Source organism: Scomber scombrus, chromosome 16, assembly GCF_963691925.1.
Source record: "Scomber scombrus chromosome 16, fScoSco1.1, whole genome shotgun sequence".
Classification (NCBI taxonomy): domain Eukaryota; kingdom Metazoa; phylum Chordata; class Actinopteri; order Scombriformes; family Scombridae; genus Scomber; species Scomber scombrus.
In genome coordinates this window covers 4,707,196-4,732,902 of record NC_084985.1, presented here as the reverse complement: position 1 = coordinate 4,732,902, position 25,707 = coordinate 4,707,196, and the positions used below count along the sequence as shown (strand labels likewise).

The 25,707-nt window shown below is 39.7% G+C and overlaps 2 protein-coding genes across 2 annotated transcripts in view; one reads left to right on the top strand and one right to left on the bottom strand.

Annotated features, from left to right (window-relative positions):
• dbpa (D site albumin promoter binding protein a) overlaps positions 1 to 9,031 on the top strand; it is a 35,514-nt gene extending 26,483 nt beyond the window's left edge. Inside the window, exons 4-5 of the mRNA XM_062436072.1 lie at positions 4,127 to 4,380; positions 7,378 to 9,031. Of these exons, the coding sequence (XP_062292056.1) occupies positions 4,127 to 4,380; positions 7,378 to 7,593 (470 nt within the window). The 3' untranslated portion in view covers positions 7,594 to 9,031. The remainder of the gene's footprint in view (positions 1 to 4,126; positions 4,381 to 7,377) is intronic.
• The window catches only part of LOC133996494 (major histocompatibility complex class I-related gene protein-like), a 636,344-nt gene that overhangs the window by 242,568 nt on the left and 368,069 nt on the right, over positions 1 to 25,707 (bottom strand). The gene's annotated exons all lie outside the window — the stretch shown is intronic.

Here is a 25,707-nt window from a genome sequence, read left to right as displayed (position 1 = left end):
AAGTCAACTATCAAATCGGCATCAACTGCGCTGCTCTGACACATTTCCAGGTTTACAAATGGCTGCAATGTTTTTTGTTTTTTTGACACATTAAAACAAAATTAAGATATCAAAAATGGTGTATCCTCTAATCTGTTCCCTCTACTCTCTTCTCAATATTAAAAATAGCTTTGAATTTAAAAATAACTTACAATAAACAACCCCCCCCCCCCTCCTTCCTCTCCTGTCCTGTTTAATTTGCCCAAAGTATCTTGAGATCTTTCCACTACTGTTTCGGACAATATTGGTAAGCAGCTCCGTAGTTATTTATAATCTGTGGCACAGAGCCTAGAGCACCCCCCCCCCCCCAAAAAAAAAATGAAGAAAAGAAAAGATTAAAAAAATATGCTACAATAGAGGTCTGATTGGTGCTGGATGATTGCTCAACTAGCACTTTTATTCCAATGAGGACACATTTAGAAATCTCTCTGTCTCTCTCCACCTATTTTTTTTCTTCTTCTTGTTTTTCCAAGTATAGAAAATTAGGAAAGAAAAGTCTGATACTCAGCAGGGTTTTTTTTTTTTTTTTTTTTTAACCAGGGATTTGCCTGAAAATAGACTCTCGCTATTCTTGCTTCTATTCTGTTATGTTCAGCAAAGCGGTGCTAATGCAGAATAGCTGCAGGCTAATAGCATCAAGGAGGAGTTTTACATTCACTGCCACATGATTTACCATCAGGATAAAGGAGGACTTTTGAACTGATTTAGCTTTTCTTACATGAGTTAAGTCTCTCTCTCTCACTCATATTGCACCAATATGCATTTAACCCATTCCTTCTATTAATTCCTGCTATTCAAATGTCTATTTTATAATCTTATAATGCTGTTATCCGGCTTTTCAGCACACATTTTTTAAATATAAACATGCACAATAGATCAATTTTCTGTAGATTTCCTCCTTGCAGCTCAGATATGATCCTTCTGGTCGTGTATTCAGCTATAAAAGCAGATTTTCTTCCTATAAAAAGCCCCACAAAGGGTTAAACAAAAAACCTGATCTTTTCTGCTTGTTGGGAATCCAGCATGAGGTGAACCCGCTGCCCCGCTGAGTGTTTCTGGCTTCATACTGCCACTCGGTGGTTAATCAGCATCACAACAGCACTGTCAGTCTCTCCACAGATGCTGCCTACAGAGATTTGGAGGGATAATGAAAGATAATGTCAAGAGTGCCAATAAAACAAAGAAAAACAGAAGAGGAAAAGTTTGTTTCTTTTGACTTGTGAGGACATTTTTTGGATTTAAGAGTAGAACATATAGTCCTCTATCTATAGGGTAAATCCTCTTTATGGTCAGCTCATCTCAGTGGGCCTCAATCTTGGCTCCCTGCTCTCTCCGGATGAAGCATGAGAGCGCCTGCAGATCATGTGACTCTGCAGCCAGCGGCCTCTAGATGAGTTTAACACCACCGCTAATGCTACACAGTTTGACCTATGTGAGCATTTAAAACACTGAAACCAATGGAGCTGCCCTGTAGTTGTATTTTTTTATATATAAAATACAATTACATGCAATCAAAAACTATCAGTTATACATAAAAACACAAAAATACAGTCAAAACCAATAATGAACTAAATAAATGGGGATAAATGGTTTATATCAACCAATTAAACACCAAAACCAGATGTTTCTTTTCTTTTCAATGCTCTTTAAAACATGAGGAAATGCAGGAGACTAGTTCTATAAAGCTAATTAAATAAAGTCTACAGCTTCCAGTTATTCTAGGCTTCAGTTAAGATAATCCAATTAAAACAACATTTTAAAGCAGTGCATTTTAATTGGCTGAAACCAATAAATACTTGAAGTCAGCTGCAATGAACGTTGTGTTTGTTGCTGCAGGTAACACCACCAACAACAACAGCAACAACAGCAATAATCCATTATAACACGTTTTGCTGCTGAGTGGATGCTATGATTCACACTGACTCACAGCAAAAAACACATGTAAAAACACACGTGAGGAGATTTATTTATTTATTTCTATGTCTAAGGTCAGGAAGCCAAAGTTCAACTCTCCTGTTAGACATGACCTAATGTCACGTGACCGTCCTCTGTGAGGGCAGATGGACTCTAATCTGAATGACGATGATTGGACAGATAAATGAGTAATTAAACCAGTCAAGCTGAGTCTCAGTTTAATGCATTTGAATGATCTCAGTTTATACTTCACTGGAAATGTGTAAACAGCTTTTAATCAGTCATTAATTGGCAGTATTGATACATTTCTCCACATAAAACGCTAAAAGATGACCAGGAGAATGATTAAGGAGGCTTTGCCAGGTTCAAACCGCCATGTCTGATCCACATTCATCAGGATGTGTAGCTTAGCCTGACCTTTGACCTCTCACTGACCCTTCTTCCTTTTGACAATCAACAGAAGCAGCAGCAGCTTTGCAGTCGTCTCACAAATCTCAACGTCCACATCTGGCGCTGTCACGAAGGGGGCAGAGTGGACATAATACAAGTTAAATCCCCATGTGGACAATTTTAAATGTTTTGACGATAAACAAATCCAAATAATAATAATAATCTGTTTTTAAAGAAGCTTTCTAAAACTTTTGGAGTTTGGAGCTGCAATCTTTGCCACTTTGCCACACAAAAAATGAAGCAATAGCATGATAAGGGAGACCAATGACTAAATTTACTATTCCAACTAGACAGGAAGATAAAAGAAAGATAAAGATTCATTTTTGGGCATTTGTTTGCCGTTATTTGTCAGCAGATGGCAAAGAGGCTGACATGAAAGCGGGAAACAGAGGGGAATGACCTGCAGCAAAGGCCGAAATCGAGGGACGCTGCCATTTGGCGGCATGCTCGAAAACCACTCGACCAGCAAGGCGCTCCCTATTAGTCATTTTTAAAGCATGAATAACAAAATATTCAGCTGCTGCAGCCTCTCAAATGTAAGAAGCTTTTCTGTTACACACGATAGTAAACTTGTGAGGTGGAGTAGTGGAGCCGGTCAACCCAAACAGCTCAGAAAAAAACACAAGATTAACAATTATTTAAAGCTTGAGTGCAGGATGAACGAACCAGAGCGAAACTAAACAACACAACAAAGGCTCCGACCAGACTGCACTGAAAACTTAGGACTTAAATACAAGCCGAGCTAATGAAACAACGAGGAACAGGTGGCGAGACACGAGAGGCAGGCTGGGAGCTGATTGGCTGGGGGAGCGGGTTGGGGTGGGGGGGGGGGGGGGGCAGCAGCGCTAACGAGGCTGAATGCAGGGCAGGTGTGTGGAGAGAAGAGCAGACTGGAAACACAAGAGAGAAAACACAAAAGGCTGAAGACAAATAAAAAACAGAACTTCATGCATGAGTTTAACAATGCACAGTTGAATCAGTTGCACTTGAATCAAACACAGCATAGAAAACTTAAACATTACACTTTGCCAACCAAGGAACCTTTATCATAAGGAGAGTGGTCTGATGGATGTAACAACGTAAAGAAAGACAACTGTTGCTCAGAGGTTCGGTTCGGTTTCAGCTGCAAAGAGTTCGTGTGGAAAGCAACGTTTTTTTGTTTATTTTTAAAGATCTATTTTGGGCTTTTTTGCCTTTATTTAGACAGTAGATGGCAGAGAGGCCAACAGGAACCAGAGAGAGAGAGAGAGAGAAAGAGATAGAGAGAGAGAGAGAAGGGGGAATGACCTGCAGCGAAGGTCCCTTTGCTGGACTTGAACCAGGGACGCTGTGACTACATGGCATGGGCGCCAACCACTCGACCTCAAGGGAACTCCAGAAAGCAACCGTTTCTTAAATGGTCCTTAAAATATAATCTGCAACCTGTTATCTGTCCTTCTTCCCACTCAGTCCAGTGTTGGCATCTGGTGGCCTGGTGGAGGGACACAGAGCCAGACTGGCACAGAAACATCACAAACACTGAATATCTGTCACTGTTGGATTGATGATCACACAAAACGAGACATTTTATTGGCAGTTTTAGGTATTTTATGACATTTTTCTGACTACATCAGTCAATTAGTTGAGAAAAGGGTGAGAAATTGGTTGCAGCCCTAAAAACAACGTCACAGAAACATGTTTTTTATCATAATTAAATAGATCCTTCTCTCTTTCTCCCTCCCAGGCGGTCAGGTGGTGCCTCAGGACCCATCACCTTCTACTACCTGCCCTCCCGGACCCCCGGGACCTCCAGCGGTTGCCAACGGTAACAGCGACATCCAGGTGAACTTTGACCCGGACCCGGCGGACCTGGCGCTGTCCAGCGTGCCGGGCCAGGAGGCGTTCGACCCGCGGCGGCACCGCTTCAGTGACGAGGAGCTGAAACCGCAGCCGATGATCAAGAAAGCCAGAAAGATGCTGGTTCCCAATGAGCAGAAGGTACTAAATCTCCCATAGGTCTTTGCTCCTAAACGCTAATTATTAAAGTAGATGATGTGATTTTTTAGAAGAAATATTACAAACATATCTGTGGGCAGAAAATGAGACAAAGATTTTTGATGGCTAATGAGAAGAATTTTGGCTTTTTAGTTTTTCCCTTATTGACTGTAAAAGATTTTCCTGTTCAGTTTGGTGCAGCTTTGTTTTGCAGTTCCACATTCTTGATCTTTTCTTTTATAAATCTGCATATCTAAACTCCATTTTTTAGCTATATTAGTAAAGTCAAAGCCACCACATCACTCGATTATCTCTAAAAACCATAGACTGTATATATAATGGACGTAACATCCGTGACGTCACCCATTGGTTTGTGGACTGCTGCTTGGAAGCCAATAGTTTCGGATCTGGGCAGCGCCATCTTGAAAATTTCAGTTGCATGCTGGGAAAAATAAAAACACGGATTCTACTTATATGGGCATCAGGAGGAGCATGAGGCGCCCTCCTGAACCTGTGAACCAATCAACCCGTCTATCACAACGTAGCCACGCCCTAATGCATACCCTACTTTATCGTCTAATATAAAATCAGGGAGGCCAAAATGTCCCAAATGAACATCATACTGCATTGAAGAAGGCTTTAAACTAGCGATTGAGACCATAAACACATTTTGAAAACGTTTACTGAGGTTAGAAATCAAGTGAGAAGTTGGTGAATTCTCCATTGACTTGTATAGAGACGGAAGTCCTTTTGACACCAAAACGGTCGCCCCCTGGTGGCCTTTTGATAGAATGCAGTTATTAGTTACTTCAGCGTTGGCATCATTTCAGAGGACCGGAACTCCCCGTTTCTAAAGATTAAACAGTGCAAAACTGACTCTCCCAGATAAAATAGATAAAATAGGTCAGATTTTCCATCAGCGTCCAGCTCATTTTGTTATAAACTCTAAACTCCATCATGACTAAAGGCTGCAGCTCTTCGACAGCTCCTGTACTGGATGCAGTAAAAAAACCAACTGAAGGTGCGTGACGGCCGCTGGTATCGATGCCTCCTGCTAGAAGTCTTAAAATATTTTGTACTCAGCTCATTGCACACAGCTAGGAAAAGCTCTGATCGATGGCTCATGCTCTCATAGTTCAGCACGGAGCAGCTGCAGCTCCCGAGGCGTTTGTAATTTATGGAGAGATGAAGGCGCTCACCTCGTCGTGTTTAAGACGTAGCCGGTTTTCAAAAAATGATTTGTGCTCAGGTTTGGAAAAAAAGAAAAAGGATCTCCGGACAAAGTTAAAGATGAAGCTCAGATTGCTCATAAATGGACTTTAATATTCAGCTCAGTTTAATGCCAACTCATGCAGGAAAATCTGGCTGTGATTAAAAAGATTAAAAATGAGGAGAATTCACTTCTTTACTTCAACTAATTAAGAGTTTAAAAGCTAATCTCACAGCGCTGATAATCTCACAACTATTTTAAAACAGCTTTTATTGTTAAAAAATTAGTTTAATTGTAGTCTGATGTCAGTTTTTGGCAGATATAAAGCGGTTAAAGTCTCTCTGAGGGGAAACACTGCGGTGCTTCGACAGGCATAAATCATCTCTACAAATCGAGTCCTGCTTTGCTCTCTGAGTCCAAAAAAGTTTGAACAGTGGTTTCCAATTTTTTCTTCTCATGAGACTCTTCATTGGCCATCAAATCTCTTTTTCATGCCCCAAAAAACAATGTTGGAGACGTTTGTGAGGCCTCGGGGCAAGTCTGCAGCTCAGCAGAGCACCACATTTGTTTGTAGTATTTTAATTTTATTGTTTTCCAGCCAGTATCTGAATATCATTAAGTTAAACTTTTAAAGCTGATGTGAACGTGAGTGCTAGTAGAAAAATACTGCCTGAGTCTTTATTGGTGTGTTGTTGCTTTGTGCTGTCTGTTAACGTTGGCGGTAATGCATGAGGAGGCGTTCTTATACGAGAAAATAACGGACAAAGCTCAGTCTGTCTTTTTCTGGATGAGAATTCCTCGCAGTGTATTATCGTTTTTATACCATGGCCACTTATCAGGGGAAAAGAGAGAAGCTGCTTTCAGTTTATCATCAACTTTATAATGCGTTTATAGTCAATATGAAGCTTATCAGTGATTTAGAAGTAGTATTGTTTAAAGGAATATGCCTCATATAGCATTTTTTGAGTGCTAGTGTACAGTAGTTAGCTTTGATTCACATAACTTTGACCCATTTTCTTAGTGGAAAAGATGTCAAATAGAAACTTTAAACCACTTCTGCAGCAACATACAGCATTTATGATCCCTAAAACATGCAAAAATATGACTAAAACACAGCTTCAGTTTGCTGCTTTCACCGTAACACAACGTTACATGTTCTTAAATTGGTTGTATGACAGTTGAAAGCCACTTTAGTGCTAACTGTGCTAATATCACACAATATTGCACAGATGTTAATAGATTAAAAGGTTTACATCTTCCTCTAAGCTTGATGTAAAACAGAAGAATCAACAAACCGGTGGAAAATAGCTCAGAAAGCCTCAATTACAAGCAGTTTCATCTCATTAAAATCCAATATCAACAATTATACAGTTAATTCGGCTAATTAAAAGCAGCTATACTCTGTTTTAGCCATTAAAACAACATTACAAATGGGTACCTTGTTTAAAATGGATAATTTAAGCTGCTTTTCCGACTACTAATGCACTAATTTATGTTTACAGAGAGATTTAAAGTGAGTATTTATCATGGCCGTGGTATAAAAAAGTGAACTACAGTAAACTTTCTGGTTTTTAGTGCTCTGTAGTAGCAATTATTCAGCCCTTCTTCCTTCTTCCCTTCTTTCTTCTTCCCTTCTTTCTACCATTTTTTTCTCTCTTTCTCTCATCGCATAACTTACGCCGCTTTCTTTTTTTTGTTATTATTTTTCTCTCCCTCTCCACTCCTCCCCAACCAACCTTCTTCCTCACACACTCCAACATACCACACCGCCGCCGGCGCTGATGGGACAGGACGAGAAGTATTGGAGCCGACGCGTCAAGAACAACGAGGCGGCGAAACGCTCGCGGGACGCCCGGCGGCTGAAGGAGAACCAGATCTCGGTGCGCGCCGCCTTCCTGGAGCGGGAGAACGCCGCCCTTCGCCTCGAGGTCGCCGACATGAGGAAAGAGCTCGGCCGCTGCAGGAACATCATCAACAAGTACGAGAACCGGCACGGAGACTTGTGAAGCGAAAGGAAGGAAGAAGAAGAAAGAAGATGATGATGATGATGATGGGGAGGGGGAAGGATTGGGGGTGGGGGGGGGAGAGGAGATGAGAGAGGAGAGAGAGGGTACAAGGCAACCCAACAACAGCAGCACTTTAGTTGAAGTGGCGCGGTGTGAGGGGGGGTGGAGGGGGAGGGGGAGGCCGGCTAGCGTAGATCTGCAGTAAGCGCCATGTGACACCGGGCGTAAAATAGACTAAAACAACGTGTTTTAGTGCGGGCGCAGTGCTTCAGGATGTCACAGCAGTAAAGCACAGCGATGCCATGTCTCTCTTTTTTGTTGTTCTTTTGCCCCCTCCCCCTCTCCCCCCTCTCCCCCCTCCCCCGATGATCTGACTCTCTTTGTACATGCTGCTTTTTCGCTGAACCTCCAAACACGACTGTACTGTATCACCTTGTGTCACCTCGGCAGCTTAAAATATACAAAAAAAAAAAACCCAAATAAAACCCCGTCACCCTCGGTGCTGTGCTGCTTACGCCCGGTGTCGCGCGGCGTTTTTTGCAAGTAGTGCGCTCCACAGGCCACGCCCCTCCCCTCCCCTCCCCCCCCTCCCTCCGCTTCCAGCCAGTTCAAACAGGGTGTTGAATTCACATTTATGCCAGTGAAATCTCACTTTTTAAGCTCAAGGCACGAACACACAAGCCAGGAGAGGTCAGATGTGTAATTTTTTTCTATAAATAGGAAATTAAAAAAAGAATTTTAAGCATGTATATTTTTGAACTGGGCAGGAAGGCAAGACTAGTCCAGCGAATAGGAGAAGAGGAGGAGGAGGGGGGGAGGAAAAGGAGGTGCAGGGTTTTCGTCCATAACGCAAAGAGATTTTGACATAGGATTATTGTATATTTTTCTATTAGCAGAGGTAGACAGGAGGACGATTTTGGAGATAATCTTTTGTATATTTTATATATGGGCTTGGGGGAGGGGGAGGGTCTGATAGCTGGACAGTCACGGGGCCACACGATTTTTTTCCTCCCAGCTGTTTATCGCTTAAAAAAAAAAAAAAAACACACACGACAAATAATCTATTTTCGATTTCACGGAGCTGGTTTAAGTCCGAGGCGGAGGCGTAAAACAGAGAATGTATCACGGTTGAATCAGGTATTTCACACACAGAGACGAGGCGAGGTATTTTAGTAACGATTGTTTTCGGCGAGGTGAAGGGCGGGGGGGGGGGGGGGGGGGGGGGGGGGGCAAGGCAAAGGCGGGCGTCGGGAGGAAGATGGTGAAACAAAAAAAAATTGTATAGTTTAAAAGATTTTTTTTTTGTGTGTTTGTTCGTTATTTTTTCTTTGTGGGCTCGTTAAAAGCACTTGATTTATTATCTTCTATTTGATTCCGTGTATGATTTTTTTTTTTTTTTTAAATAAAATCGCTCGGGGCTTTTTAATCTTTTTTTTTTTTTTCTGATCTGAAGGCGAAAAAAAAGGAGAAAAAGAGAGAGAAAAACAGGAACGCAATTAACCTGTCAGATCAGAGCAGCTGGATGTGAGCAGATGTTTGAGTTATAAAAAATGAAGGTGGAGAATTTCGCTGGCAGGTTTGCTTTTATTTTTCGGTGAAACGTGTCTCGCTCAGACACAAAAACACACAAAAACACTCTCAGATATGAACTGTTAATCATCACACTACATGACCGCAGTCTTTCTCTCTCTATTTACTCCTCTGTTTGTCCAGGAAGTGCAAAAATGAAATACTAACTGGTTTTTTAGGGGTTGATTTGTCCAAGATTTGAACAGTGACTGAAACCTTCAGCATGCACACACACACACACACACACACACATGCACACACACACAGACACGCACAGTTCCTCACCCAGGTTTTAACCCCTTATTGTTGTTGTTAATGTTGTTATGGACTTCTATGGTGCTGATCTGATCCTTCACCTGATGCACACACACACACAAATCATAATGACACACATGCAAACACTTCCACCATCTCAAAAACACAGTACTGAACTGCCTATACCCTTTCTTTGTCTTTAATTCCTTCTTTATAGTTTATTTTTTTCTTTCTTTTGTTGTATATTGTATCGATAAATCATATATAGATTTACACACAAACACTTGTCTATACCTCTCCTTCAAAACTTTTACCCAATGAGAAACGAGAAATGCACCCTACTGCTACTGTACCATACAACATGTGCTATTGAATATTAAACTATTCTATCACTAGATATATATGTGTATATGATATATGCTTGAATCATGTGATTATAGTTGTAATATACATAATTGAATATATTACAGAAAAACCCATTGGAATCATTTGTCGGTTTTTTCTCAGGTGTTTTTATTGTCTGAGGTATTAAATACACCTATTAAAAAAAAAGAAAAAAGATGCAAAAAAAAAAAGTCCATGATTCGATCACAGAATTTGTGGTTTTATTTGTTTTTTTGGGCTCGGGGGGGATATGTCATTTTTTTCCTGCTTGTGAATAATTTTTTGGTTATGATTAAGTTTTAATCCAGTTAAATAACTCACTGTTGGACAGGAAGCTACTCTACTCTGATCGTGTGACCCTTCACTAAGCCCCGCCCCCCTTAGTTACTGTTGCTATGCCTCTAAAGCTTCCATTCTGCACAATAGGCTGTGTCCAAAATCACTCCTTCGCCCGCTCATTTACTGCTCTCTATATATAACAGACAATCAGTATATTATTCAACAGAGAGCCGAAGTGAAACATGAACTTCCAGGTTTTGCTCCAGAAGTAAGAAAACCTCATTTACGTGTCTAACTATGCTAAAAACTAAAGATCCAGTGAGTCTTTCTCAATAGAATATTTTTTTTTTTACTATATATGTTTTTTTAAGAATGTTTAATATCATCTTAATTGAATATTTATGTTCTCCTTTAACATAATAAATATCCCACAATCCAATAAAACATTTTGGGCCAACTAGTCTTCACACAGCAGAGATAGTTTTAACAATTTTAGAAGAAACTTTGGTGAGTTTTATGGATATGGAAGACTTTTAACGTAATTCTTATAATGGTGTCTGTAGTTTTTTCTGTTTGCACAATGAAAAATGTTATTTAGCTTTAATAATTTACTATTATATAAACCCCTCCAGCGTTTGAACAGAGTCTTTCTCAACAATATGTTGTTTTTCTCACTTCATATAAGGATGGAAGTTTTCTGAAAAATGTAATCTAATAATGTTTTTATTCAGTGTTTATGTTTTTAGCGTCTTTTAACATACACAATATCCCATAAAACACTTCTGGGCTGAAAGTTTGAGAGGAGTCGACACTGTACAAGTCTTCCCACAGCAGAGATTACAACTTTAGAAGAAACATTTGTGAGTTTTTTAATGATTTTTCTGTGTACACAAAGAAAAATGTTATTTAACTTTTGTTAAAATGAAAAAAGGTTTAAATGTCTGATAGCAGCTGCTTTAGTGGAGTAAAGTTGTTTTATGATATTCAAAGTAAACCCAAAGGAACACACTTCTTTTATTCTGAAATACTGATAAAGGAAACATTAAACGAGGGATTGCATTGTGTTACAGAAGCTAGCGGAAAGGAGGTTAACTGGATGTGACGTCTTTACTTTGGCTCTCTATAGTGAGCAGTAAATTGAGAATCTGTGAATCATCCAAATTTTGTGTAATCACTGAATTCATTCATTTTCACATCTATAAAATGCACCATATTGCATTGTTGGATTGTGTCAGTACGTTCCCATGTGTTCAATGCACTATAATCGTATCCCGGAGCTTTATGAATGTACTTCTTTAACATGCGAAGACGAGAGGAGGGGGGAAGGAGAGAAACGGGAGGGAAGTAACAGAAAAACAACAGAGTCTCTGTTGAGTTCAGAGTTCAGTTAGAGGCTGAAATGAACCCAAACAAACAGAAACACTCTCACAGACACGGTCGATGCATCTGATGCTCGGTAACAGCTGATTTACAGATGTTACTTTGGCTGATTGGGGCAAATAAACACAAAGGGGCAAAGTCGTGAAAATTCATTGAACACAGTAAAAACATAAAATTCACACTAAAATGTAAGAATTAAAGATTGATTTTGGACACAGCTGTTGATAGTGATGGGAAGTTTAACACTTAAATCGATCTTATACAGACTTTTTAAACAACAGGTCCTTGATTTTCGACATAAGCAGCATCTCATTTTTACCCATCAATTTTTCCAAGTGAATCAGTGTTCCAGTTCTTGATAATGATTGGCTGGGCTGCGTTCGAAGCCATTGTAAAATACGATATATATACTATACTATAACCAACACCTGTGATTAAATTAGTATTACAGTGACAAATTGTTTTAAAATGTCAGATTTTGTTGTTCATTTTGATTTATTGGGTGGTCTTAAGCCTGGATCAGTGCTGGGAAGAGATGGATATGAAAGGAAAGGAAAGCTGGAAAAGTCAAGAAAAAAAGCCGGACCATTAAACAGATTGTGGTCCATTTGCTATGTTCAGACTTGGTGTGCCAAGAAAGATCTGACCATTGTTTTTACACCACCAAAATGGAGCCAAACCAGAGTCTCTCTCAGTTATATTCCACTATGAATACTGGGTAATAGTTATGTTGGGATGAACCAATGATCCACCGATCAGCCGATCCTGTTTCTTGTTCCCAAATTCAACCCTAGCAACTACATTTCCGTTGGTGTCCTTCGCCGTCAAGTAAGCGACAAAACATCTCAGCACCAAGTGTTAACTGAGGCAGACTAAATCAAGAGCTGTCTGACACTGAATCCAAACACACCTGAGGGTCTTGTCAATAGTCTGGTGTGATGTGACACAGATCTAAAGAGAGGGGAACCGTCAACTGAAGCCAAAATCATTTATCATCCACCAGGACGAAGAAGAAGAAATATGCAACGCTGTTAATGCATGAAAAAACACGAAGATGACGGCAAAAGAAATAAAGAAAACCTACCGGGTTTTATATTTGAGCTAAGGAGGTTTTTCGGCATTGTGACTAACATCGCCCTTAGCTGTACTAAGACCATTGTAAACCACGGCCTCTTGGGGCTTTTTCCTTTATTACCACCCTGTTAATGTTGCTGAGGTATGATTGGACAATCGCAGGTCAGGGACGGGGTTTAGTAAACGGTCCATTTAGAGCTTCTTCATTTACAGAATCCAACCAACATCAACAACATAAAAAAAGGATGATTGTTACCTTAAAATTCAGTTGCTGGACTTATTACTGCTGTTGTTTTTGATGATACTACGATAAATGTCTGTTGAGTTGTTTCATCCGACAGCTGGGATTTGGCTCTCATGTAAAACTGCTTTTTATTGCCAACCTTCACTTGAGCCTGTTGGACCATCCAGAGACTGTACCAACTCCCCATGCAGGTGTATTATGGGAGCTATAGTTCCAACTATAATATATATATATATACATATATTCCCATTTTCCTTGGACAGAAGTTTTTTTGATACCTGGGATTTTTGGGGGATTTTCTTCACACACACATTTCAGAAACTTTTTAACAGTGCTATTTTTCTATGTAACTGTGTTCAGCATGTTAAACTGTATCTGGTGAGCATTTTGAGGCCCATTCTTCACATGGTGGCTGATGTACGATTTAAACAAAAAAAACACGGCATTGCGGGTAAATAACGACAACAAAAACCACAATGATAACAATAATGTACACACAAGTTTTGTTATTTACTTCTTCGACTTTGTGGATTTCTCAGCTAACTTTTCTCTTGTTGTGACTGACTGTTATAAACTACATAAACCAAGCACTATACCCCGACTCCTCACCAGTATTGTGTGCTGTCCACAGGGATAATGGCATATGTGGTCTGGCTCCCCCCCCCTCCAAACACCAATAAAGGCTTATCCTTACTCACCAACAGACCTCCATGTTGTCTTGCTGCATCATCTGAAGGTGTGAACATACCAGGTGGTTACTCAGTACTCGACGGACTACTACGACCTACAAGAGGAGGATCATATGACAGATGGAGACAGTTGAGGACATCAATAGGCTAGTTTCCAATAGTGAGGTAGCTTGTTGTACTGTCACAGGAAAAAGAGTTAAACTCCACTGTAAAAAGACACAAAAACTGTGCAATTAGGCTACAACCAACAATTATTTTCATGATCGATTAGTTGTTTAATTCCCTGGTCGTGTATTTCACCAGTCAGTAGTCAACGTCTCCATTCTTTTATTGAGAACATCGACTCGTTAAGAAAAAAAAATACTGAAATTCTTCAACTCCAGCTTCTTATTTTCTCTTTGTCTTCTATGACAGTAAATTTGATATATTTGGGTAATGGATTGCTGGTCAGGACAAAACAACATTTGAGGTTGCTCCTTTGGGCCTTGGCATAGACAACAAACAACAAATCAATTATCAATGAATTGGAAACTAAATTGGATAAACTACTGGACCATAATACTTGAGTCGATTAAACGTTGCAGCGCTATGTAAATCTGTTTAGTTTGGATTTAAAATACATATTTTGGCTTTAAAAGGGTAGAATAAGGTTGTTAGTATTCTGTTTCTCTAGTTGTCAACAAAGCCAAAATCAAAATCAACAATGAATCAATACTACTAACAGGTATTGTAGCCTGATCCATCTTACTCCTCTATGCCATAGAACTCATAATGTTATCCAAAATATATTAAAAACCTTGATCACAGTAGTCTATTTTCACTCAATCCTGCACACACTGTCCTGCTGCTGGAAACACTCACAAGCACCAAATGTGTATTAATCCAGCGCTGAAAATAGTCCACGTCACGTGCACAATTTACCTTCTGTTAATACGTTGGCTTAAAAATGAAACTACATATTTGTGGTCCATGTTTAAAATGTACTCTTTCTGTAGGAACTAATAGACCTTTAGGACTGAGTGATATAAACTGGGTAGTGAAGCCGTAGGACATTGGTGTTTTTTGTCTTTTAATGGGATTTGTCAGCATTGGGTAAGTTTAGATGCACACTAATATTCCGCTATTATTCCCAATATGAAAATATTCAGAATCTGATACTGATATTCTGAATCAGGCTTTATTCTAAGTTTAGCATTTTCCTATTAAGATAAGTGGGATTTGCCAATATTCTAGTTTTCGGAGCATTCTGTGGACATGTACACAGTGCATCCGTACTATGCATCTTAATTGGGTTTGTTTTTTTACTGCAGTTTTAACCTCTTGCTTGTTTGCCCATGCACAAATAAAACGACATATGCTGAAGCAGGAAGGCAGACAGGAGAGGAATGAGAGGGGAGTGGAGAGCAGCTCAGGGAGGGCTGGAAAAACAGAACGCTCCTTCTCCACGACGGGGATGAAGGGGACGGGTTGTTATTATCCTGACATGGAGCCACGGACCGCCAGCGATGACTCGGTGCACCAAAAACACTCAGTATATATAGCTACATTTATAATATCAATCATATCACTTCTAGATATCAGGCCTCAACAATGTTTTTCACCTCACTGGTTTACTTGAGATCTTGTTTTTCCCATTCCAATAGGAGCAGAGAGAAACCTTAAAAACTGTCTGTATGTAAACAAGAATATTAGTGGAAAATTCATTCTCTTTAGCAATGTAAACTGCTTGGTAGGAATTTTGTCTTTTTCCCGAATAATGTCAAAAATTGGAATATTATGTGCATGTAAACTTAGCCAAAAAAGAAAAAACATATAAAATCACATCAGCTTTATTCTTTAAGAAGCATGTTTGTGTCCTCCGCTTCATCCAGGCTCCAAACACATTTAGGAATATGGTGCATTCATGTTTTCTTTGCACCCTTAAAATGTAAAACTTACAATGTTTAAACAGAGCTGTGAAGAGCCAAACAAGTTCTCTCACTACAGGGTTTGATTGCCTGTCAGTTATTATGTTTTTTTACAAATTATGTGACATTTAACTGCAATACCACAGTTTAATCATCTTTCTGACACTATTATAATGTTCTTCCATCTGTGTGTGTGTGTGTGTGTGTGTGTGTGTGTGTGTGTGTGTGTGTGTGTGTGTGTGTGTGTGTGTGTGTGTGTGTGTGTGTGTGTGTGTGTTATGTGTTGAATAATAAATACACAGAACACATAAAAGTGCAACAGCAGACCATTGGGAGGCACTCGGGCCCTTCTGACAGCTCCTCTGTTCAGATATCAGAACTACAGTGGAAGCGTGCACGTGTGTGTGTGTGTGTGTGTGTGTGTGTGTGTGTGTGTCTGTGTGTGTGTGTTTGTGTGTGTGTGTGTGTGTGTGTTCCTCCACTTTTCATGCAATGTACAGTTTGTGCAGTTACATATGTGTATTTTTCAACAAAACACGTGTGTGTGCAGGGAGGCCTATCGCTATGTGTGTGTGTGTTTCCATGGATACAGATATGAGTTGTGGGTCCCCTGGACTGATTAGATAGTGAAGCCCCTCAGCCTCAGTGTTTCTGAGTTATGTAACACACAGCAGCCTGCTTTGTGTGTGTGTGTGTGTGTGTGTATGTGTGTGTGGGAGTGGGGATGGATGGGAAAGGAGGGAGGGAGGAGGAGGAGGGGAGGAGGTAGGGTAGTGGATCGTCTCACCACCTGTATCTTGTGGGTTGTTTCAGCTGTTCGGCGATGTTTGCGTCACCAGCTCCCCCTTGTCACGCCGCCGACCATCTGCCCAAGCTGGTGTCTATAGTCGGAGCCAACGCGTGCTACGTCGGCCCGCTCTGTGCCACCCTGCGCCAAGTCCTGCAACCCTGCTGCTGAATGTATTTACAGTCAAACTGGGGAGCCACACAAAGCAAGGCTTTGAAATCCATTTCATAACAAGCAGCTTTATCTTTCATTCGCCCCAAATTCTTCGTTGGTAAATTAAACAAATCCCTGGATTACATGATAAAAGCTCTGACCCACACTCCCCAAAAGCATCAGATTTGTCTCCATATTATTTGGGTTTACATGATTCAATTAAGTGAAGTACAATATGAACTCTTGGAGAGCAAGTAAGTTGTGTTTTATGAAACTTCACACAGGAAACTGAAGGAAAGGTAGTTTTATTCTATCGTAGGAGTAATGTGGTTGCAACCAACTATTATTTTCATTATCAAGAGATCTGATTATCTTATTTACTCATTAATTGAGTGTTCCTGCATATTTATACCCAAATTTATACCCAATCGACCACTTCCAGTTTTAATGAAGTCATTGAAGAGTCAAAAGGTGAAAGTGTCAGAATGAGAAACAGATTATTGTCGAGTAGGTTTGCACATAAAGGGGATTTGCCTTGGTGTTGTGGTGCATAACAATCAACAAATAGAAGGTAAGAGAAAATATAAGTTCCACATAAGGGCAGGTGATCATAAATAATGCATGTAAAATGAAGATCATTAAGATTGTATCTGGTAATGTGCAGAGACTGTATAAACAGTACATGTAATGTGCACACAAGACTCAAAAGCAGGAGAAAGTCTGAGAGAGAAAAAGATCCAGATTTCGTGTGCAAGTTGAACCAAACCAGAGATACATGTGGAAAACGCATACTACCTCATGCGTGTGTGTTTGTCTGTGTGTATTTCTGTGTGTGTGTGTGTGTGTGTTCCTGTGTATGTGTGTGTGTGTGTGTGTGTGCATGCGTGCATGTGTCTTCTTCAAACCCAGATGAAAATTAGGTGAGAGGTGACTTCGATGTTCCACCTTGAGTCTCAATAAGAACCAGATGGGCGACCGTCCTCGCTGAGAAACACACACACACACACACACACACACACACACACACACACACACACACACACACACACACACACACACACACACAAGAGACTGTACCGATGCCTTTCCTCCTTTTTTTGTTCAAATATGTCGGTTTAAATTAAGTTTATTTTATTGATATGATTATAAAATAAAAATAATCTCTGCTAATCAAGTTGTAACTTCATTACTTTTGCACGTTTATTGTAAAAAACATAAATATATGGAAAAGTTGAACAAAATGTAATTCAATGAATCATTATATTTGTGAGACATATAACACAGAAAACAACACAGACTCATCTCATCTCCTCTAGCTTGAAGAAAGATCTGGAACATGCCTTTTACTTTGCTCTCTGCTGTCATCCCTGTAGCCTCCTCGGTTGCCATGACAACCACTCAGCTGACGTGTGTGTGTGTCTGCGTGTGTGTGTGTGTCTATGTGAGTTTCCACCTTCCTCTAAATCTAAGAAGTATTTTTTTCTATCCCCCATTTCCAGTCACTTTACCACAACAGATGAGTATCATGAGGATGTACTCTATGGTTCAAGTCATGCTGAGGGAGGAAGCTGCAGCGCCTCCCGGTGGTTCGTTACGAAAGGAAACCAAGACATTCAGATGTTTGATTAATGATGAAATAAGGTGAAACCTGAAGGAAGATGGAAAGAGAGTGCATATAAATAGAAACATGTACAATACGTGCTACATAATACAATGCAAATACATTTCTGTGTATATTTAAACAGCTTTGGAAACATTAATGACTAAGATTTGATTGTTAATGAAAAGTTGTGGAGTCATAGCTGAGGTCAGTCTTATGCTTTAATGGTTTTCTTCACATATAGACTATAAATTGGGTGTTTAAGATCTCATATTGTTTAATAGGTTATTAATGAGAACGTTCACCAAAGCTAATATACAGGAAACTGAGTCGAAATTGAAAACACACTCAGTTTCTGATGCAGTTCATTTAATTTTGCCAGCACTAATTATGTAATCAGCTCAATGTTAAATCAAAGAAAAATAATTTCCCCCTTCAAAGAACTTTTAAACTTTGCCTGAAAGTATTTCAATCTTTGTCTGTTTAACCCCTTACATACCATGCAGGGTCAGATTAGAGCCATGTGTACATTTGAGAGAAGGAAAATAAACACCTTAAAAATGTAATTTCAGCCAGAAATGTGATGACTTATCTCAATGTGAGCCAGAATATACAAAAATCGAAATATTTCAACTTTCTGAAAATGTTTTTGTGCAGCTGATACGCATGTTGGTTGAGTGTTCAGCATGATTTATTCAGAAAATTCAAAAACTACCATTCTGGAATAAGGTTTATTCACCATTCATCATCATCATTTATTGAAAGTGTTATATTCTCCAGTGTTATATATAACATTGGGACATTATATAGTGTGATTGTAAATGGGTTTTTACTCTCTCTGCTCTCTGACAGTTTCATTAAGGATTAGTCGCCAATTTAATGACTGATTAGGTTTTTATGAATGATTTGTGGTTCCGAAAGTATAAATAGTTATGAGGGGATACTTTGAAATACCTGAACATGAACAGTATGTAATGGTTCAAGGTGTGACTTAAGTTTATTTCGTATTAAATTGTGACGTCTAAGTCTAAAATCTTAGTCACAATCTGTGTCAGACTGTACGATATCAGTTTGAGTCTGTCAGATGTCAGATTGTCAGATTGTGCGATGAAAGCTGGTAAAAGTAAATGAAAGCAGTGACACATCATCCATCTGCAGCTCTGATAATAAATGCAGTAAAGTAATTTTAGTCTTCTGCACTTACGAAATGTCACGCTGTCCAGTGTATTCTGCCTCCTCTCCGTGTCGTATCCCGATTGGTTGGTTTGTAGTCGTGGTTCGGAGCAGAAAGTCACATTGTGGGAATTTGGTGTTGAAATTTCTGACACTGTCAGATTTTTGCCTCGGGCTGTCTTTGATCACAAAAAGCTCCCAAATCGGTCGTTGTTAGAGGAGTCTCACAGCTGGATCTGTTTTTCTCACGATTGTCAACTTCCATCTTAGGAAAGGAAGACGGCCCAAAATCACACAGTGTAAAAGGAGACAGGTTCAAAATAACTTAATTAGATAGTTGACCTTATGTGTGTGATCTGTCTGCTACTTTGTGGGAACAAATTTCAGACTTAGGACCAGTTAATTGGGTACAGTGTGTGCATTTGGGGACAAGAGCCCTCTACCCCAATTGGTAAAATGCTGATTTTTGGGTCAATGGTTAAGATTAGGCAAGTAGTCTCCAGGAAATGAATGTAAGTCTATGTAATGTCCCCAAAAGTGGGCATGGTCTGACGTGTGTGTGTGTGTGTACTTGATTATCTCACTTTGTGGGGACCCATTTAAGTTTTAGGCCATCCAAGGACGTTTTCATAAAGTCAGGACATGTTGGCTGATCTCTATTTTGAAACAGACCTTCAAAGAGCTGCTTGAGGTTTAAGGTTCAGTTCACAGTAAGAGTTAGGCTTAGAGACTAATTTGTGGTAGCTACTATTAGGGTAAAGGGTTGGGAATACATTATGTCAATGAAGGTCCTCACAAGTATGGATGTACAAGTGTGTGTGTGTGTGTGTGTGTGTGTGTGTGTGTGTGTGTGTGTGTGTGTGTGTGTGTGTGTGTGTGTGTGTGTGTGTGTGTGTGTGTGTGTGTGTGTCTGAGCAGACATCAGGTCAGATCAGGGTTTAACTGTCACATCTGTCGCGGTGTCATTCTCGGTTTAGCTGAGACAACGTCACTCTAAAAGTCTCTCTGAGGCTCAGTTTGCCCTCAAAATACCTTCAGCGGCGGCTCCACCTGATCCCAACCAGCTGTCAATATCAGACGGACTCCTTCTTCTCTGTGAGGCTGAGACCGGGCAGGTGTGTGTGTGTGTATGTGTGTGTGTGTGTGCGTCGGTGGGTCGGGGGGCATAAAGAAGAAAACACATAAGGTTTATATTACATTCACCACAACCAGCAGGAACAGTGAGGGAATATAAACACACACAAATCTTTAACTGACCCTCACTTTTGAAGACTTTTACGATATAAGTTTGTCAACGTGAGTTCTTACAGGAAAAAGTTAGGTTTTAAAAATGTACTTTTTTAGTTTTAGCCATCATTCCTGACAGTAAAATGTTATTCACTGACGTAGCTGATATTGCTCGAACTGAGTTCAACTGAGCAGGAACAAAGAGTAGTCACACTATCAGACTGATTTTAGAAGAAAAACATCACAATGTGAAATAGTAAAATTATTACCCAATCACACATAAAAGCTTTTATACCTGAATACAATTACAATACAAAGAGTAATAATTGAGCAGTTTGAGGTGAATGGACTGTACGATAACACTTTTCTAGTCTATTCGACCACTTAAAGCACTTTTACACTATATGTCACATTAACCCATTCACACACTGATGACAGGGGTGCCAACCTGCCAGCTAACATTCACAACCATTCACACACCATTGGCGCAGCCATTGGGAGCAATTGTTAAGTATCTTGCCCAAGGACACATCGACATGGAGACTGGAGGAGCCGGGAATTGAACGGCCAATCTTCTGAGCCGCAGCCTCCCCTGTCTTTTATAATCCTGTTCCTTGTAGCTGTCTTACTCTGTATGTTTGTTTGTTTATGGATGCAGTATGGGTGGAAGATTGAGCCAAATGTCCTACAATGCGGGACAATAAAGTGAATCTTGAATTTTTAACTTATTGGCATATCCACTATGAGGCTAAATCAGTGGAAACACACATCCATGCATATTTGCAGGTGCTTAATAAAATAAAATCATTTCTACCACTATGGGTCTTCTTCAGGTCCAAACTATATACCATAGACTGTATATAAGTGTAGTCCGGGGAAAAATGTGCATAAATATGTTAAATAGTTGGTGATAGATACATGAATAAATAGGATTTGATAAAAGGTTAAAAAGAGTGAAATACATATATTTCATTGTTTGGTCAAATCTCAAGTTCATGTGTTAACTGAAAATGTTAAAAAATGTTTAAACATGTTTAAATTGCTATATGTGTTTTATTTTATTTAATTTGATAAAAAGCTGTTTATTTCTATGGTACCCTTTCTAAAGAAATGCTTTCTTTTCACATGAGGCGTATTTTATTTTGAAAGATTGAGGTTGTGTGTGCGTTCATCCGGGAGAGAAGGAAGGACGGAAAGTTAACAAGAGGATGCGGTAGTTTTTTGGCGGTGTGGACGTCTGAAGTTGTGAAGAAAACAGTTTGTACAGTATGTGTATTAGATTTTCAACAGGATAATCTGTAAAATGAGATTTTATGGAGAGTTACTGAGAACGTCTGCCCGATGTTTTGCAACCTAGTAACCTGTTACGTCGCTCGTTAGCTAAGTGAGCGTGTTTGTAAGGTGGAGAGACTGCATGCTAAGCTAACTGAGCTAACCCAGCTCGACATCCTAGCCTTGTGGACAGTTTCCGACCGGTGTTTCGGTTTAACTGGTGACCGTGTTAACTGGTGACTTTAAAGCATTTAAATTGGAGCTTAACCCTTTAAAAAAAACACACATTCATTGGTTTATATCTAAGTTAAGTTAGTAAGATAAATGGTGTGTTGAGAAGTCTCATTCACCTCTCGTAACGTAATGCAATGTGAGAAAGTCACCAGATAAAACGGTCACCAGTTAAACCATAACACCGGGAGACGACGGACAACCACCAGATAGCGCTCCGAGTTCCTTTGGCAACGTTGGATATCCACCCAAACTCTGTGAGTGTGTCCTCCTGCTGTCTCCTGCTTCCTGGACAGACAGCGGTGAACTGTTATATTCCCTGGATGACCACATAACTCCTGGAAAAGGTACCTACAGTTAATTTATTTTCTGCTCCGCTGAGAGTGAAGTGACTGCTTAGTTTTTGGTCTCAACGAACACAAGCAGCGATACAGGCCTGCAACGATTTTATTTTATTAAGTATTATTAGGCTTAGTATAGTGATTATTAGTGCGTGCACAGTGTTTGATTACTGCTGAAATTTAGTTTGGACATTAAAAGGGGACACTGAATTTAAGTTGTTATATTTATTTTTGCATTATTATTCAAGTAAGATAGTACTTTTGATCTATACGTTGGTTTCTGAGTGTATTTTCTAACTTTAAAAGGTTTGAGGTCCAAATATCTTGCACATATTTGACTGTTGTGCTTGTGAATATTTGATAATGGGTCAGTACACTTATCTATTTTGATATAAAGAGGCCACTACCATCTGGTTACATCCAGTAGTTCTAAAGTTGTTAAAGGACCCAAGATAAATAATATTAAGTTAGTTAGAGTTAACCCACTAAAGTTAAGTGAAGTAAAGAACTCAGGGCCCTATCTACATATATTGAGGGTAGACGGGCTACATAAGAAATGGACATAACATCCGTGACGTCACCCATTGGTTTGTGGACTGCTGCTCGGAAGCCAATAGTATCGGATCTGAGCAGCGCCATCTTGAAAATTTCAGGTGCATGCCGGGAAAAATAAAAACACGGATTCTACTTATATGGGCATCAGGAGGAGCATGAGGCGCCCTCCTGAACCTGTGAACCAATCAACCTGTCAATCACGACGTAGCCACGCCCTAATGCATACCCTGCTTTATCGTCAAATATAAAATCAGGGGGGCCAAAATGTCCCAAATGAACATCATACTGCATTGAAGAAGGCTTTAAACTAGCGATTGAGACCATAAACACATTTTGAAAACGTTTACTGAGGTTAGAAATCAAGTGAGAAGTTGGTGAATTCTCCATTGATTTGTATAGAGACGGAAGTCCTTTTGACACCAAAACGGTCGCCCCTGGTGGCCTTTTGATAGAATGCAGTTTTAAGTTACTTCCAGGTTGGCATCATTTCAGACGACCAGAACTCCCCGCCTGCTATATACACATATTTTTGTGTACCTTTGATTTGGGGCTGCCTCGGTGAGATATTTTAGACAATTCATGGCAACAGTTGTTATTGTGTTTGGTTCTTTTCTGTCTCAACATGAACATTTCTTTCAACTATAACAACAGGCCCATAAAGACATAATTTGTGGAAGAGCTTGACTGGCTTATACAGAGTCCTGACCTCAACACCTTTGGGATGAAGTGTAATGCCATCTGTGAGCCAGGCCTTATCTCCAAACCTTGCTGTGCCATTTTTTTCTTGTGTTTTTTGTGTGAACTTTGGCCCAGATCTAGAGTGAGGGGAATAAATGGGACCCTGGAAGAAAAGAAACACACATACATAAGCAGAGAAATATATAACAGAGCTCTTTCAAAGACCCTTTCAATCTAAAAACACAGTAAGGAATACTTAAACCGGCATCCGTTAAAGTCTAACACACACACACACACACACACCTTCCCTCATACCTGACAGGTTTGCTGTGTGTGTGTTTGTGTTTTTCTGTGTGACCATGAAGCGAGTGGTGAAATGTCAGCGCCAGCATACTGATGAGAGAATCAGCCGGTCTGATCTAATTTTCTCCGGGCTGCTGCTATCGGGATTCGCTGGGCTCAATCAGACAGAAATGCATTGTGGGACCTCGATCATGGCGATTTCGGCGAGAGGCTTTCACACTAATATCTCGCTGATGAATGCTGCCACGCTGGCCAATTAGGAGCCGGGGTAACGTAATGTGTGTATATTTGTGTGTGTGTGTGTGCATATGAATATCTCTTACTGTCACATAAAAACGTTGTATCTCACATTTCTATTTGTTGATGATCATGTTTAAAGAAGATATTTTGAAAACAATTTAAAAAAACCTGCTCCAGTATGAAACTGGTAGAATTCAGCTAATGCACACAACCAAGCAAAACACTTTTAACCCTCCTGTTGTCCTCGAGTCAAGGAAGGAAGGGGGGAAGAAGGAAGGAAAAGAGGAAGGAAGGGAGGAAGAAGGAAGTAAAAGGAAGGAAGGAAAGGAGGGAATAAGAAAGGAGGGAGAAAGGAAAAGAAGAAGGAAGGAAAGAAGGACAGAGGAAAGAGAAGGAGGGAGGGAGGAAAGAAGGAAGGAAAGGAAAGAAGGAACAGTCAAAACAGACGGGGTCAATTCAAGTTCATGTAGTATTTTCAAGATAATTGTGGATAATTACAATTTTGGGCTTGTGTTTGTAGGTTTCCTATTTGTTATGATAACACTGAGTCACCAAAGTAATTTATGACATCGAAGAACGATATCAGAAGAATCGTGAGCAGTCAGAAGAACAGAGTAGATGGTTGTAAACAAACCTACAGTTTGCTCGATGTTGGACAAAGTGTTCTCTGTTCAATTTATGGGATATATACGTTTATAGCAGGACTGTTTGTAAGAGAGCTTTTCCTCAAGGATTTAATATACAGTCCCTGTCCTCTCTGACCTTCGTGTCTCTTCTGAGTAAATGTTTCGTGCTTTGCCGCCAAGGGAGGAGATAAGGGGTTCGCCCTGGATGGTCAACAACAGATGTCCTTATTGTTTAAATCATAATTCGCTCTGACCTGTAATGTCCATGTTTCTGCTCTCCCAGGTGGCATGATCTGAGCTGCTTTATAATAAGTGTTTGTTTCCTGTAAGCCTTTACGTTTTTGATGATTGTATCCATGTAGGCACTGTGCTAAAGGCTTCTCTGATATATTAGATACCTGTGTGTGTAATTGACTTCATATATTTAAGTAAGAATTAAGAATCAACTGGAGCCAAGTGGAGTTTCTTTATCTTTATTCATCATCAAAGTGGTGTTAGATGGTTATTACACAGAGCACAAGTTTCCTCAATCACACAGATTATATAAAGCATTTTATTTGGTGGTAACCAAAAGTAAGCACACATGAAATGCTGCTAATAATCTCTTATTAAGATATATTTCCTATTGAACAGACAAAGCTGTGCATAACAATGTACTGTACAGTGGCTTTAGGAATATATTTTGTGCATTCACAATTTTTGTCATTGCTGGAAAGCCAAACTAACACATAAGAATAATATTATGTATATACAATTATTTTATGGTAAAAGATTGACCACCAAAATATAACAATAATGAAAACAGTCTTATGCTTTAATATTCAAGATGGCAGAGATAGTCTTCACTCATGATTATGAATGTCAAGTTGTTGGTTGAACTCTTTATCGCAATATTTCGATAAATTAAATGTCACTTGATTACGATACCTGCCATATTAGCATAGTTCAAGTTGCTAATGTTAGCCTGAGTGTGCTCGTCAGCTAGTGTTAGCTTCAGTCAGAGGTAATGAGGCAGGTTTCTAGAGCATGAATTGCATCACCTTATTTGGAAGCTCCTGGCTCCAAATGGCAAAGATGGCGCCAACCATAAGTTACTACTCTGGGCTTCAAAACTGCTCCAATATAAACCAGTGAGTGACAAAAAAAT